Source organism: Platalea leucorodia (assembly GCF_965183815.1).
Source record: "Platalea leucorodia genome assembly, chromosome: 7".
Classification (NCBI taxonomy): Eukaryota; Metazoa; Chordata; class Aves; order Pelecaniformes; family Threskiornithidae; genus Platalea; species Platalea leucorodia.
In genome coordinates, this window is record NC_138829.1 from 9,883,708 (window position 1) to 9,900,280 (window position 16,573).

General features: G+C 47.6%; 1 protein-coding gene across 1 annotated transcript in view; it reads left to right on the forward strand.

The window, feature by feature from the left end:
• Nucleotides 1–3,904: 3,904 nt before the first annotated feature.
• JAG2 (jagged canonical Notch ligand 2) overlaps nucleotides 3,905–16,573 on the forward strand; it is a gene marked incomplete at its 5' end in the record, with an annotated part of 72,404 nt that continues 59,735 nt past the window's right edge. Inside the window, 2 exons of the mRNA XM_082318668.1 lie at nucleotides 3,905–4,240; nucleotides 4,538–4,861. Coding sequence (XP_082174794.1) covers nucleotides 3,905–4,240; nucleotides 4,538–4,861 — 660 coding nt within the window. The remainder of the gene's footprint in view (nucleotides 4,241–4,537; nucleotides 4,862–16,573) is intronic.

Here is a 16,573-nt window from a genome sequence, read left to right on the forward strand (position 1 = left end):
TGCATACAGGCATAAACTTAGCACAAGCGTGCAGCCAGAGCACAAAAGCAAAAATCCTGGCCCAGAGGGCTGGGAACGAGGAGGTGCGGGATGCCGGCACTCCACCCTGCCTGAGACTGGCGGTGAGCATGTCCCTCCCCTGCCAGAGGGACCGATGTTCTCCGGTCGCGTCCCTTGTGCAGGATGAGTAACTGCTGACTGCAAGCTCAAACCCCAGTTAAAGTCAAGCATGACTTTCCTCAGCCCTGTTTCCACCCCTCTCTCATGCACAGCCCCCCATTCCCACTTGCTACCCTCAGCAGGGGCTGCTGGAGAAAGGAGAAGGAGCAGCAGCAGGAGGAAGTGAGAGAGCAGCAATGGGAGGATATTTATGGGGTTTTTATCTGGATCTTGACAGCCCCTGTTTTGGTGGGGAGGGAGTGAAAGAAGAGCACCTAAAAGCTTGTGCTCGGCATAGGGAAATTTATGTTGACTTCCCCTGAGCGGCAGGCAGGTGCCTGCCTGCACGGGGCTGCATGGGCGGCCCCGCGACTCAACGCAAAGGCGCAGGGACCCTTCTCTGGGGAAGGCAAGGGGAGGATGACCCCGCAGCGCAGAAGGAAAGGTCCCGGCCTCACTCGCTGGGGAAAGGACGGCTGCCGGCGCAGGGCGCAGCCAGATGCAGGATGGCCGGGAAAGACAGCGGGTTGGGTGACAGCAGGCTGGGCTGCAGGTGTGGGTGTAAGAGGAGACACGTTACACTTGGCAGCCAGGGCCTCGAGCGGGCCTTGGAGAGCGCAGCTGATTGGGAATGAGTTATGGAGCTGGCCGCCTCCAGCATGCTTGCTCAGAGTGGGGGAAGCCCGGTCCCATGAGCTGTCCTGCGGCAGGGGTCCGGAGCCTGGGAAATGCTGGAGCAAGAGGGGGGCAAATCCTGCCACCGCACCCCTGGGTGCAGAAGAGTTCGCTGGCCTGTTGGAAGAGTCCAAGACACCCCAAGGGCTGCACAGGAGACCTTTTGCTTTTCATCTTATCTAACTTTATCTCCCCCAAAATGCTAGTGGGCGGCAGCCCCCGCGGGAAGGCAGGGACTGCGCGGGAGGCTGGGCTGTCCCCCTTCAGGGCTGGTCCTGCATGGATGGTCTGACGTGGGTTATCCAAGCTGCAAGGGATGGCTCCTCTTAGCCTTGCTCAAGCATTCATCTCCAGATCTGGCCACTGGGCTTTTTTAAAAACTCAAATTTTGTATGTTAAGAAATATTTTTGCCATGTTTCCTGAAAACCGCCACTATCTCTGCATAATGATAATGAAACAACTTTGCATACCTGCAGAAGAAAAGAGTGAATATCCATAGCACTTGAGAAATAATAATAGCCACAGTGAGAGAACTAAGGAGTTCAGGCTGAAAATGGGGCTGCAGCACCAAGCAGAATAAAATGAAAATTTCCCTGAGCAGAGAGAATGCCTGGAAATAGCTGCACCTCCCCTCTCTGGTCCTGTGAAGTCAGGTTACAGTGAGAAAAGGCATTTTTAAATGGCACTAGAGTTTTTGAGTACTGTAGAATACTTAAAAAGGCAAAACCAAAGCATAAAAAGAGCATGCAGCTTGCTCAAGGTAACAAAGAAATTCTGTGATACAGCAGGTAACCGAGCTTGGCTCTGTAGAGCCTGAGCATATGCTCTAACTATTGGATCATCTTTCTTCTGTATTACATTTTCTTAGCTTGGTGATAAAAATATATGCCTTCCTCCACAGGCATATTGACCACATAATGCTGAACGTAGATTATGAGGTTTTATGTTTGTTTATGATGATACATGCAAACAAAATACCTATCTTGCAAAATATTTTGGCTGCCATCCACCACAAAACAATAGTTAGGCAGAAAGCTAGTCTAAGAAACTCCTTCCCTTCAGCCACCAGAAAAAGTAATTATAAACTAAAGAGCATTTGTCTATTTGGAAGCCAGTGAGCAGCACAGCTGGACAAGGGTAGGGGCCCAGCAAAGTTTCCGATTAGCAAAAAGCAGTGACTTTAAAATAACACCTCAAACCAAGGCCCTGGCCCTCCCTCAGCTCCCCCTTGCTTTCCCTTTGCCGCCTTCTAAAGGTGGTTACAGCAGAGGTTATCTTAACCAAAAAAATGCTTGAATGCAGTTATGTTGGGAGGCACAGTTTCAAAGAGAGGACACAGAATAATTAAAAGCAATATTCACCGCCCCACTTCAGAGAGCTCCTGTTTGAGCTCAGGAGGGATGAGAGGGAAAGTAAGGGATGCTTCCCGGAGAGCAAGTAAGGTGAATCAGGACAGTAGAGGGGTAGGCTCAGGACAGGGGGGAGATAGGAAACCAGAGCAGATTGTGGCGAGTGGGAGACGTGGGTGGGGAAGGAGAAGCAGGTCTGTAGGTGGGGAAGCAGGAAAGCAAGGGGAGCAGGGCGGACAAGAGGATTTTGGAGAGCGGCTAGCCAGCTGGCACACATATAGCAGCTGCTGCTGTGTCAGCCTAGGAGAGTAGCTGCAGCTGCACGCTGGCCATGAATAGCAGAGGAGCAGCGTGCCGGCTGGCTGCTGGAGGGACGGGAGGCAGCCGGGGCGCTGAAAAGGCAGGGAGAGGCTCTGTGAAAGGTTTTCCGTGCAGGGGAACATGACAGCCCTTTGATTTCTGAGCTGTTTGTTCTCCAATTGTCCACTCCGGTGGATGATCAGTACTAAAGAGTTAAGGGGGGGGGGGGGGGGGGGGGAGGGGAAGAGAAACAGAAGGAAAACTTCGGTCCTAAATGCAGATCTGGGCTTTGATAGCGTATCCATAGCATGCAGTTGTCTGGATGTATAGCTTTCATAGTTGTCAGCAGGGATCAAAATCACAGGGTGCTTAAACTAAAGGAGAAATCTCTACTCAGTTACTTTCATACTTGCTTGAGCCACCACTGGAGGAGGACATGATCCCACCACTTGGCCATCTGCTCTGTGTACCGCACATGTCACTGAGAGTGCTCTATAAGCGATCCTGTGTGAACTCCTATGTGGCCGTGGGTGCGCGCACCCTTTGTGCTCCTACATGAGCGTGGGTGCACGCACCCCATGCGCTCCTCCATAGCTATGGGTTCATGCTCCTCAGCAGCTGCGGGTGCATGCACCCCACGCACTCCTCTGGGGCTGTGGGTGCTCCCACCTTCGGCGTTCCTCTACAGCCACGGGTGCGCCCACCCCATACACTCCTCCACAGCTGTGCGTACGCACACCGTGCTCCTAGATGGCTGTGGGTGCTCCCAAGCAGCGCAGTCCTCCATGACTGTGAGTGCATACAGCATACGTACTCCTCCACAGCTGTGGGTGATTCCACCCTGTGCACTCCTCCACAGCTGTGGGTGCTCCCCACCCTGTACACTCCCCCACAGCTGTGGGTGCTCCCCACCCTGTGCACTCCCCCACAGCTGTGGGTGCATAAACCATGCATGCTACATTGCTGGGGTGCTCCCACCCCAAGCACTTCTCCTTGACCATGTGTGCTTGCACCACGCGTGTTCTTCCACGCCTGGACATGCACACACCCCGTGTAGCTCTAGACGAGCGTGGATGCACATACCCCATGTGCTCCTCCACGGCCAGGGGCGCGCCCACCCTCCGCACCCCTCCACCGCCGTGACGTGCACATATCCCACGGTTATTCCTCCAGCACTGTGGGTGCAAGCACCCACCCGCTTACACACGAGTGTGGGCGCTCGTACCCCACTCGTGCTCCCCGTCCCCCACCCCCGCGGCCGGCGGGCAGAGCACGGCACGGCGGGGCCGGGTAGGGCAAGGCGGGGGCCGCCGCCCGCCGCCCTTTAAGAGCCGCGGCGGGAGCGGCGCTGGCCCCACCCGCCGGCCGCGGGGCCGGGCCGTCCCCCTCATTAATATGAAGGCGGCGGCAGCGGCGGCGAATGGGTAATGAAGCTGTCACTCCGGCACCTACTTGTTGGGTGTCCGCGGAGCCGAGGCGCACAGAGGGCGAGCGGAGCCCGCGGGAGGGGAGCGGCGGCGGAGCGCTCCGGGCGGCCCCGCCGGCAGCCCATGCCCTGCGCCCCCCGGCGCGCTGCGGGCGGCTCCCCCGCCGCCCATGCCGGGAGCGGCCGCCGGTGCGCGGCCGGTGGTGGGCTCGGCGGGCTCCTCTGAGGCGGCCGCGCGGAGCAGCAGGCATGCGGGGCGCCGGGCGGCGGAGCCGGGCCCCCCGAGCCGCCGCGCTCGGCCTGGCGCTGCTCCTCGCCTCCTGCGTGCAGGTAGGGGGGCGCGGGGGGCTCCGCTCCCGGCCGCGGGGCGCCGCCGGCGGCGCGGCTCCCTCCTCCCGCTCCGTTTCCACCTTGCGCCTATCTCCTATATATACATATATAACATATGTATGTATACGTGCCGCCGCGGCGGGGTTGAACCCGCAGCCGGCGAAAGTTGGAGGAGGAGGAGGAGGCGGCGGCGGCGGGGGGGGACCGGGGAGCGCCCGGCCGCAGCCCCGCGGTCCCGGCGCTGCCCCCCGGCCGCGGTAGTAACGAGTCCGTCTCCCCTTTGATTTTTATTTTTAGGTGTCCCGGTCCACGGGCTATTTCGAGCTGCAGCTTAACTCGGTGCGGAATGTAAACGGCGAGTTGCTCAATGGGGAATGCTGCGATGGCATGAAAAGCCCCCAGAACCTGGACTGTACCCGGGACGAGTGCGACACTTACGTGAAAGTCTGCCTCAAGGAATATCAGGCCAAGATCACTCCGGTCGGACCCTGCAACTACGGATTCGGATCTACCCCCGTTCTCGGTGGAAATATTTTCTATTTGAACAGCAACAAATACTCCCATCAAGGCAGAACCCCCGAGACGGGCAGGATTGTTATTCCCTTTCAGTTTGCCTGGCCGGTAGGTTGATGATCGGGCTGTTACCGCCCCCCCTTTTTATTTTTTTTTTTTTTATTTTTATTTTCCGCACCTCTTCCCCCCGTCGGTTCTGCAGCGCCTGCCCGCTCCCCCGTTAGAAAGCCGGGAGCTGCCGGTGCGCTGCCCGGGCGGGGCCGGCCGCCTCCCGGGGCCGCGGGGCAGGGCCGGCGGAGGGGGTGCGGGGGCTGTGCGCTGCCCCGGCCCCGCGGAGGGGCGCGGGGGCCGCCGCAGCCTCGCACGGGGCCACCGGCGGCGGGGGGGCTGGCGGGGACGGCCCGGGGGTGCCGGGGCGCGGCTGCGGACTGACCGCCTGAGGGGCTCCCGCACAGGCTGCAGGTGCGGCTCGCAGCGGCTTGTGCGCGAAAAATTTAAAAAAAAAAAAAAGGGGGGGGGGAGGGAAATAGCGCGGTGATAGCGAGAAGCCGCCCGCGGAAACCGGAGCCCGACGGCGGCCGCGGCGCCCCCGCGGCTCGGCGCAGTGCGGGGCTGCCCCCGGCAGGGGGCGCCGCCGGGCGGCGCAGGTGGGGGCGCGGGGCGCGTGCCGCGGCTCGCGAAGGGCGCGAGCTGCCGCCCCTCCTGGGGCGCGGGCGGGGCCGCTCGGCGGCGGCGGCGGCGCGCGCGGCGGCCGTTGGGGCGGGGGCTGGAGGGGCGGGAGCCGCCGCCGGTGGGGGCGAGGGCGCGGGCGGGGGCCGCGGCGGGGCCCCGCACCTGCGCAGGGCTGAGCGCGGCGCTCTCCGCCCGCCGGGTGGCGGAGGGAGGCTGGCGCTGCCCGCCTGCGGGTGCATGAATCGGGAGGGAGCGTCCGAAGCGGAGCCCTGCTCTGATCCGGTTAGAAACCGGATCGGTGCCTCGGTTGTGGGCGTGCGAGACCCTGGTGCTGCCCCCGTCCCTCTCCGCCCTTCCCGCCCCTCAGGATCGGGGAGGGGGGGTGGTGTCTGTGAGTCGCCCCCCAGTCCGTTACCTCAGCCCCCGCCTCCCCATGCGCCGCCTGACCGAGGGGGCACGTCCGCAGGGGCTGCGGGCCAAGGCTCGTCCCCGGCTCGGAGGACGGGGGTACTTCGGCTTTTCGGGGGTGCTGGGTGCTGAGAGGGGCCCGGGCTGGGGAGCGGCGGGCGGGAGGAAAGGCCGGGCTTCCTGCCCGGCTGCAGGCAGGTAGGATCCTGCAGGGAGTTTCACAGCTGTTGCTCCTGGCCCTTCCAAGTGGGCCACGGGGTGGGAGCTGGCAAGTTGCGAGGTGCTGAGGAATGAGGATGGTGCAATGCCCTTGCTCAGGAGGGAGATGAGTATCGGAAGCCTGGGTACCTGCGGATTGCATTTGGCATCTGGTTACTAACAGATGAAATGGCCCTTGCCGACCTCTTGAGATACGTAGCTCGCAGGATCTTTGTTACTTGGAAAACTGCTGCTAGGAATGGTCAGGGACAAAACTGCTCACTTGTATTTTATGGTAAAGGAACCCAATCCCCATAAATCACTTAACTTTCTGTGCTACCAAGGACCCTCCAACCTGATGGTCATGGACTTCAAATTAAGAACTGACCGCTATTTGAAGGTAGGGGTTTTGCTCGAGTTAGATGGTTAAAAAAATGGTACAACCAATGAATTTCTCTGCCCAGAGGCAGTTATGTTCTGATTGCCACGTTGGGATGTTTTGATTGCATTTGTTGGTGCTTTGGCCTGTTGAAGTTAGAAAGATTCCTGTTAACAGGTATAGCCAGTACCATAAAAACGGGGTATTTAGAACGCTGCTGCTCTTAAGTTATAAGATCAAAGGGAAAAATAAGATTCTTTTTCTTCTTTATCGACCATTTAATACAGGCTTGACGAAATCATATACTCTTCAGTAGGAGATTTCGGTAACTTAGCACCTCAGACTTTGTATGTTATCTGCATGAGGAAGTAAAGGTAACTTAACTCACACTTTTATTTTGCCAGTTTCTAGTATTGCTACTTGAAACAAGAGGAGGGTTTGATAATCCTTACAATGCAGGTCCCGAAGCCCAGCCTTCTTTGGTTTTTCTCTGTTGGAATAAGCACATTCCTACCTTGCAGCTGCCGGATATTGTTGTTCTATGCTCATCAAGTCCTAAGAAAGGCCTGTTTGACCTACCTCTTGCAGCTAAATTACCACAGTGTCTCTAGCATACAGAACTGTTGCTGCTGCTGTGTTTTTATCATTGCCTCCAGCACTTTAAAGGACTTGAAATATTTGGTCTTTCTGTCCACCGTTTTCTTGCAGCTGTTGCAAAGCAGCCTGTAATTTATTTAAACAGTGCCACTGCAGTTTAGTGGGTGGCTGGCTGATTTTTGGAAGGTTTACTGAATACTCTTCCTGCCCACCCTCGGTTCTAAAAATAAGTTGTGGAGTAGTTGTACTTTTAAAAACAGTCCCTGTATTGCAGTCTGTGGAGGCACTTATGGAAAGAAGTTCCTCCTGTATGTTGTAGTTACATCCTGAACTCTGGATGTTCAGCCCGTTGATGGGGAACATGGCATCTTTGTCACAACTGTACGTGAACCATATAGATTCTGCAAGGAGAGGCTTAATTGTAATGCTAGTTTAACGCAAGGGGTTTTTGAAGTAGGTTGAGTTCCTGGGTTAGGTTTCAACTCCGTGGGGCAATTTCAAAATTATTCTCAAATAATATTCTCTCTCTATTCAAGTTTTCAAATAAGAAAAGACAATATGGACATAGTCTTTTCGTATGACTTTTTTTTTTTTTGCTGTGCAACAGTAATGAAATTAATGTTCCTTTATTGAATATGCTGGGAAGGGACAAGACTAAAGAGAATCAGAAATTGTGTCCTTCACTTAAGAAACAAATCTGCCTTGGTGCTGGCAGTGAGCGAAGGACTTATTCCAGTAGTTCTAGGTTGCATTTTTACGACTGAAAAATCCAACCCTAATGAAAGCCAGCATTGGTATATGTGGACTTCTTGCTGAACCTCATGTGAAGGATAACTCCCTCACTTAAGGAGACTAACTTATAAATGTGTAAGTCACTCGAGGGAGGTTTTCTTGATGTCTGTTTGATATTGTAGTGTCCTGAGCTAGCAGTAGCTGTAAGGCAAGTAGTATCTTGAAAAGTGTTTTTTTGCCTTGGTTTTGTTATACTGATTAATTTTTTTATTTTACATGGTAAAATTTTACTGTAAAATATGGACAAGTGTCTCTTCTGTAAAGCTGCAGTACCAGAGTTCAGTGACTTCTACTGTTTGATACAGTGTCAGTTATCCAGTTTATTCCTATTTCCTGTCTTTTTTAAATATCATTAGTCTGATCTCTGATTTGCAAGAGGAGCTTGGGATATTGCCAAAAAGTTCTTAAAATTGCTACCTTGGGATACATCATCCACAGAAATCTGGCAGTGGGAGAGGCTGAGGAACAGCTAGAACAATACAGCTGTCTTCTTCACCCACCTACCTCACATTTCTTTCTTTACCTCCTACTGTAAAACTTGAAGCTTAATGCTCGTTTGAGATTGTTAACAAACAAATGATGCAATTAAAATTTATGTGCAACTTTAAAACAAAAAAAGAAGAATTCAAGCAGCTTTGAAGAACTGATTCTGATCACTTAACGCAGTTTAGGTTCGTTAGTCTTGAGTATTTTTTTTTCTAGTACAAAGCTGTTTGTTTGAACACTGAAGCTTCAGAAATACACAGCAATATTTATCAATAACAATTAGGTTATTGGCGGAATTTTAGATTTGGGTTTAATTGAAGGCTGCTTCTGAAGATGATGTTTTAAAGTTATAGGTGTTCTGCTGGATGGGTTGTGTGGAACCATTTTTCATACTCCTTTGCAAGATGGCATGAAATGGAGTTGTGTGTGTGTGGTTTTTCCCTCCACCCTGTTCCTTCCCTCAGGGAATTCACAGCTTTTCCTGCACCATAAATATTGGTATGGCATCCATTACTTCAGTTAATTAGTCATATAGAGGAATTGTTCTGACTAGTTGTGGATGTTGAAATCATGTATTACAGTACGCATCATTATCTCCCCTTGGCCCCTCTGTTTTTGAGATTCTAGTGTGACTGACCGTGCAGTATACATCCGAGTACAGTATACTCTGAACTCCACAGGTGAACTTCAGAGTTCAGGGCCTTGGAGATGAGTAGCAGAAACAAGCAATTTCACCTCTCTTTTTCCTTGGTGCTTAGCTAGGACTCTGGGTACTTATCTGAAGAAGGGGTAGTAGAGGCTCAGGCAGCCCTCATGACTTGCTTGGGTAAAGGGTGCATTCCCTACTGGAATGTGGGCAACTAACTTAGTATTTTTGTAAGTACCGATCTTAAATTTTTCCTATTTAGAGTGTGATTGTAGCACCTCTCTCTCAACTTCTGAAGTAATATTAACTTTCAGGTGGATAAAAATGTGTGAAAGTATATAAATTTAATATCCAGGCCCTGTGTGAGTTTCATCCACCTGCAGTCCACATGTGAGTCTCATCCAAATGCCTGGAAGGGTTCAGTCTTGATCTAAAACATACACAGGAGTGTGAACCATCAAATATGTAAAGCTGTTGAGAGGATAACTTGGCTGCAGCAGTAAATGTTGAATTTCTTAGAAAGCAACCCCTCCTCTGCCAAAACCTGAGCAGGAATACTTGAGCTTATAGCTTTTATTACTTAATGGGTACAGTGTTCTGTTTGGCACTTTCAGATGTTGTCTACTTCAGTGTAGGATTCTGCATCAAGCTCTCTTAATCCTTCTCATTTGAAAAATGAAGGTGGTTAGGCCCTGGAAGGCATCTATCCTTGAAGTGCGTTATCTGGGATCCTTGGTGCCTGTAGGGAACTAGATAGCCTGACTGTAGGAAACGTTCTTGTCTATTTTTGTTTGACTGGTAGATCTACAGTTGGTCTACCTTCTGTCTTAACACAGCCATCGCTATTCTCTGATCAGGATCTTGAGGCTTTGTAATGAAAACATCCTGGATTAGGTTACTCCATGCTCCCTGATAGAGTAAACATGCATCCTGTCAGCTTGAATGGCAACCCATCGTGACAGATATGCCTAAATTAAGCAAGCTGAAGTTAGGCCATTTAGCACTGAAAAAGGTGCTTGTACACAGCTGTACCTGAGGAACTGTATGTACACTTTTCTCATTTAAAAAGATCAGAATTTTACAACTGAAGCATCCTCAAGTGATACACAGCAGGTTTTACCTCTAAATAGTTGTTCTTTGCTCCATTGACACTCCCTTTAAAAAAACAGTGCATACAAACACAGAGTCCCAAGCAAGACCTGAAGGCAGGGAATAAGAAGTGAGATGTAAAGTTCAGCTGGTATAGTGGTGGGTTATAATGCACATGCATCACACCTTGTTAGCAGAGGAAGTCAGTATGGAGAAAAATAGTGTAGTTGATAGCCATATATTGATGAACTACATAAATGTTTAATGTTTTATTTGCCAGGAGCCTAACTTTTTCCCCCCAGGTGGAAGGCTCTGCTGATAGCACAAAGCTTCCTTTTTAATACTGCACCACTTCCCCCCCACACACCCTGAGCTGGCTGCTCACTTACTGACTGCATGATTGGCTTGTCAGTAGATGGGGTCTGTGGTAGACTCTGCTGTGGTAGCTGGGATGCCAAACTACTACTTATTTTGACGAAACACCTGCAGTCCTTTGTGCTTATAAAGCCTTCCCCTGCCTGTTGCAGGTCATGGGCAGATGTATTGTGGATCAGAAAACATGGATCCATGTTTCTCCAGTCTTGGGGAAGCAGATCAGGGAATTGACTGCTTTCACCTCCTCAATACTGTGTTTGCCTTCAAACTTTTTTTGATCAGAAATGAAAGGTTGAGGTTGGGGGAATGATATATAAATGATATTCCTTTAGTTTCAAGTTACACAAATGCAAAGAGTACCTTGCAGGTTTTGTTATATTCTTTACTAAAAGAAGATAATCAGGTGATGTTTTGGAGACCGACTTTAGCAATGCTGGATAGTGACAACTCCAGTTGATTTCAATAGCAGCTGCAGGTGTCACCTCTAAAAAAGAATCAAGGCCTTAATGGTGAGCACTTCAGAACCACTCTTTGAAAAAGGGATTTATTATTGGCATGCTGTGTGTGCCAGCAACTATTTGCAGCTTGCCCAGAATAGAAAGCCTAAAGACTTAAGTTTCATGTAACTATAGAAAATCTGTCTTCTAATTTTAAGCAGAAATGTTCTTTGCACTCTTAATCTTTCATACATCGATGTCACTAAATCTAGAATTTTGTATGTCTTTGAAATAAATATGCCTCAGAGGACAGCATTCTGCTAACTATTTAGGCTTTATACCTTAAAGTTCTGGGGAGTTTTTGAATGTCACAGAGATGGTCAGATAGTAAAGAACACTTCTATTTATACTCCTTGAAAGCTTCCTTAAATAAACACTTGCTTATTTATTAGAAACACCGAGGCTGAACTCAAAACTTGCAGACAAATAACCTTACCTCCCAGACACTGAGAGTGGTATGCTTAGACACCTCTTGTCAACTTCCTAATCTTTGTTCCAGAAGGTACTCCAGCCAGCCTATCAGTGAAATGCTACACTCTTAGCCGCACAGCTGGTGTGGGCATTAAATCTTTGACTGAAAATGGAATAGGTATTAAAGTAGTCAGGGTTACTCTTACACTAGAGGATGTGAGCTGGAGAAGAGGGCGAGGTAGAAACAGAACATGTTCCATTCACCGCAGTGTGATGGAGGCTTCGTAGCGCTGCCGTTGGGCTGTTTGAAGATGTTTCAAACACTCAAAAAAACGAAACCCAAAGTCTGTATATGAAAGATCTGCTGAAGACATGATTACTTGTAGCTTTAATCTTAAACAATCAGGTTTATCTTTAACATGGTTGGGATAAAACCATAATCGGTTGTGTTTATATCAGACTTGTGCTGTTTGGCCTAATTGGGCTGTGGTCCCACTGTATTGTAGACTTTCAGAGCGATCCTGTGAAGTTCAAGGAAATCTGTCAGTGTAGATGTTGAGAAGCTTTGTGTTGTAAAATCTGTCTTCTGTGTCTGATGCTACTGCTTGTATTCCTTGCACAAGTCCAGCTTGCTTTGAGTCACTGTTAGAGTTCACTGTTTGTCAGCACAAAACCTGCAAAAAATTAAGCTTCTGTCAAACAATACATGATGTGAAACAGCTATGTTTTCTGGATGTAAAAAATGCCAAAGATGGTTTAGTGCATTTTTAATGTTTGTTACTAATCAGTTGCCACGAAGTTTTTCTTCTATGAGAAGGACTGTATTTGAGACAGATGATTATTTTTTTTAAAAACTTTTAAAATGACTTTTGTGCCATCCCTGTGGGCCGGTGGTGGTCTGGCCCCTCTTTTGAGCAATGCCATTGAGTCATTACGTGTAGGTGAGATGAGTGGAATTCATCCTTTCTGTGTAGTCTGACTCCTTCACCTGTTTTTCCTGTAGGTGTTGCTTTGTGTGAATGTTGGCTCTGAAATACATGCTATGAACATGCTTTAGAAACTATTAAGTTCATAAAGCAGGTATGATCGCATTGTATACTTGTTCATCTGCAGAAGCTTTAAATTACTGTGTGCCTGAAAGCTTCCCTCCCTCCTCCTCTGAAAATAAGGCCGATGTTTTGTCAACTCTGTGTGGGTCCTATTTGCATTGCTTGCTCTAGTTCAGAGCAAGGAAGGGTTGCTTTCCTGCTAGCACACGAATTTACTTTAGCTTCGTCCTCTCCAATTCTAGCTGCTAGCTATCCTCTGATCTGGAAGAAGCTTGGGAGCAGCAATTTGGAAGGAGAGAGGCTACTTCAAGGAGTGAGGAGTAAGGGTATACTGGCATTGCTTCTGGCTCCTCAATGCTTAGCCAGATGCTTACCCAAAAATAGTTGCTACTGTTCCGTGGCCGTAACTCCACCATTCTCTTCCTCTTCAGCACTCTGATAGGCCTTTGAGCTTCTTGCTAGAAAGCTGCTCTGGTTAGTGGGTGTCTAAAATTGATTGGTCTTTGGCCAGGGATGACCACTGGCAGTACTGTCTGCCGTATCCAGTTGGTGGCTTCTGAGCTGCACGTTCAGCTGTCGTGTGAGCAGGCGGTGGACATGTGGCCTGACTGCTTTCCCCTTCCCCTACCCCCAGGGTTGGGGAATGAACCAGTGCGGATGGCTCAGACCATCTGTGCTAGGTCGTGTTGGGTACCTGCTGAACTTCTGCCTCTCATGGGGCGGTGCGACCCTCTTAGAGCTGCTGCCTTCCCCTGCTCTACACCCAGGGAGACTTGTCGGGAGGAGAAGGCTGAAGAGAGCTGTGTGCTGGCTCTTGTGTAGATCATCTTGAGTCAGGGAGGAGTGGCCATCCCTGATTTAACCGTAGACTTTTGGTGCCTTTGCTTAACGTATAAGGAAAAATACTCTATATAAAACTTCATCTTTAAGTCTGCTGTCTTAAGTGGAGACTATCATATGTGCATTGATACTATAGATGAGCAGTGAAACTAGAGTAGGACTGAACAGATGAGTTTATTTTTCAATTACTCAGATTCCTTTGGCTTTTTTTTTTTTCTGGTCTGATGGCCAGAGTTTTGCTGAAAGATGCTTGGTTTTAGAAATCCAGTGTATGCAACATAGTAGATACCATTCAGCATCACCAAAGATTTAAATACCATCCAGCTCTGGGAGAGAAATGCTTGCTCTTTCCCTGAAATGTCTCTACTGCTGCTTTTGATAATAAGCATTTTTCTTGCAATTATGTTCAGACAGTGTTTTACTGTTACAAAATGCTGTTGTTTAAGAGTTGGGCTATAGCTTATGCTCATTTATTAAACTTTATTTCCAAGGTAATTTTTTTAGAGTTGTAGTTAGCTTTTATTTTGTATAAAAAGGAGGAAATGTAAAGGTTTATTTTTATTAATTGCTGTTTCAGATACTAAATAAAGTATAAAAAGCATATTTGATGTGAAGATCTTCTGATAGCAAGTGTTAAGAGGAACTCTCAGCTGAAACACATAGTAAGCATGGATTTTATCTGTGGCTGAAATGACTGTTTGCTCCTCAATAGCAGTTAGAATGCTATATTAGATGGAAGGGGTAAGGCATTTCAAGGCTAAATGACAATCTTAGTCTTACTTGATTAGAGCTTGCAGAGGTTGCTAAGAAACAGCTTAATAGTCCTTGAGTAACCAATTATATGCCCCTTGGACAGATGCACAGGTGCTTGTTCTCTGAAGTTTGTGTTGTTTTTTTTTTTTTTTTGTTTTTTTTTTTAAATCTGAGATAAGACTGGAGTATTAGTACATAAACTGCAATCTGTTTACATCCTGCTTTGGGCTTGAAAGTCCTGATTATATATACCTTGTTCTGGTGTTTTTTGTTCAGTACGTTACTATTTGATTATTATTACACTTAAATTGTTTTTGTAATGCCTCTTCTACTTACAAATAGTCCACTAGGTCTCTAGTCTTTCCTATGCTTTCTAGTACTCTAAACATACCAGCTTAGGTAACTTTAAGCATCTAACATTCAAATTGGATAAATTTACATTTCTGGACTTTCAATGAGTAGGCAATATTAATATTTATGCAGTATCCTACAACTGTTAGAAAGTGCTAGTTTCAGGTAGAGCTAGCTTTCCTTACTCTTGCTGAAGCAGTTCTGTACATGAGAATTGTAGTGAATTATTGTATCAGCTGGCAGTTAACATAAAACATCAAGTAGGATTCTTTCAGTCTTTTTTTTTTTTTTCCCCTGAATATGTATAATCTTGTTTATAGCATTGTAGAATTGAAATGCCTACCTTAAAACACAATCTATCCTTTTAATGTTAAAGGTCTGCAATTCCAGCTGGAGAACTTAAGTTCCAATTAGGGAGCTTGTTCATACTTGGAAGGTTTGACCGATATGTGCTTTTAGCAGTAAGTTGAGAAATATGTAAATAGCTTAATTATTGATCTACTCCAGTCAAGACTGAAGTAGAACTTTTTTAGGGTGTGCAGTTTTTGGTACCATTTACTGTTCTTCCTATTGATTGAGGACAATCTTAATAGCACTGGTCTGGTAACCTATGCTGCTGCTTAATAGATTTTAGTGGCAGTTCTTTTCTTTTTACACCATGTACAAAAAAGTTTTTTGGGGTGCTTTTGATAGTTCTAATTCTCTTTTATGTTACAATAACGTGGTTTTCCTTATATCACAACATTGAAGTTTCTACTGTAACTGGCTGCATGTAATCAGCAAAGTCTAGAATTCAGACCATGTTTACTTGGACTATTAAGAGCAAGTATAACCATCTGCTGCCCCTCACTAATGACTGTTTTTTGTACATAACAATGAGCTGATAGCACCTCCCGTGTTGGTTATAAACTGTTGTTTAAACCATATGTTTATATATAGGCCCAAAGCGTTTTAGTGTTGTACTTGGCTGTTGGAGACTTTTGTAGAACCGAGTATTGTTTCCATGGTTCATCCACACAGACCAGTGCTTTCTTTTATCAGAAAGTGAGGAAGGGAAGGAAGTAGAGAAACTGAAATGTTTAGACTTGCATACACACTTAAGATGTTGGTTGTCAAATATTTAGTGCTCCTGCAGTGCCTTCGGATGTTTGCTGTTAAGCTGTGATAATTTCAGGGTTGTACGGTTTGTAGCTTGTAGTCACTTCACATCTCTTCTTTTGTAAGAGGTGAAGGGTAAAGTGGTTGCTCAAACCTAGCTGGTGGCAATTCTTTAGAGGTTAATTTCCAGAATTCAAATCCCTTTTTTTCCTAACACTGCATGTCCTGGACTTACACTGTGGACTGTCAGAACGTAATTGTCAGAGGGCTTAGAAGAACAAACTGTTGCATATCAACAGATCTTCTACATATGTTCGTATGTACTCCCAGATCACTGCAAATGTAAGGTAAATAAAATAAGCTTTAGCTGGCAGGAAAATATAGTCTTGACTTGTGGCAGCTTGCTGTCAGTGATAATTTGTTTGTCCCTAAGCCCTCAGGATGGATTTTCAAGATTTGGTAGTCTGTGAAACTTCAGCTTGCCAAGGAATCTGAGGAAGACAAAACAGTGGAAGAGTCAGTGGCAAATGAAGTACTAAAACTGAAAAGTATTCACCAGTACACATTCTTGAGTTATGAGTCCATCTTTGCACTAGCAAAATTAGTTTCCATTTTTTTTTAACATTCACTTACTTCATGTGGCTTCATTCTGTTCTCTATTAATATTCATCCTTATGAGGAAAGCTGTAAAGTTGGTACTCACCAGAAAAGTAACTAGGGGTCAACAATGAAATGAACTCGAAGACTTGCTGAGATAATCTCCCTTTCATAGCTTCCAGATCTATGTCAATGGGAGGAGAAGGGAAAAAATAGAGAAGCACTCTTAATTCACTTGCTTAGAGTAAATTTACAGGGCACGTACCTGCTTTCAAAGGTTGTTCCATGCACTTTGCTGCACTTGTTACAAAGCTTTCCTTCCAAAGGCATGCCTATGTGCATTTTGTCTGATTTGTAATAATATAAAGCTATATCAGATCCTCTCCAGTTTACGTTAATCTGAAAGATATGATTTGATATTAAAGTTCTGATGCTGCTTTATTGTGATGAGATTGATCAAGTCTTGGTTGTCATATATTAAAATAGGTACCCTGGAATTGTGGGCTACGTATACTGTTGTATGCTGTGTTTATTTGCTGCTGTAAGCAGTTCATTTCTAATAGCAATTAAATACAGCGTAAT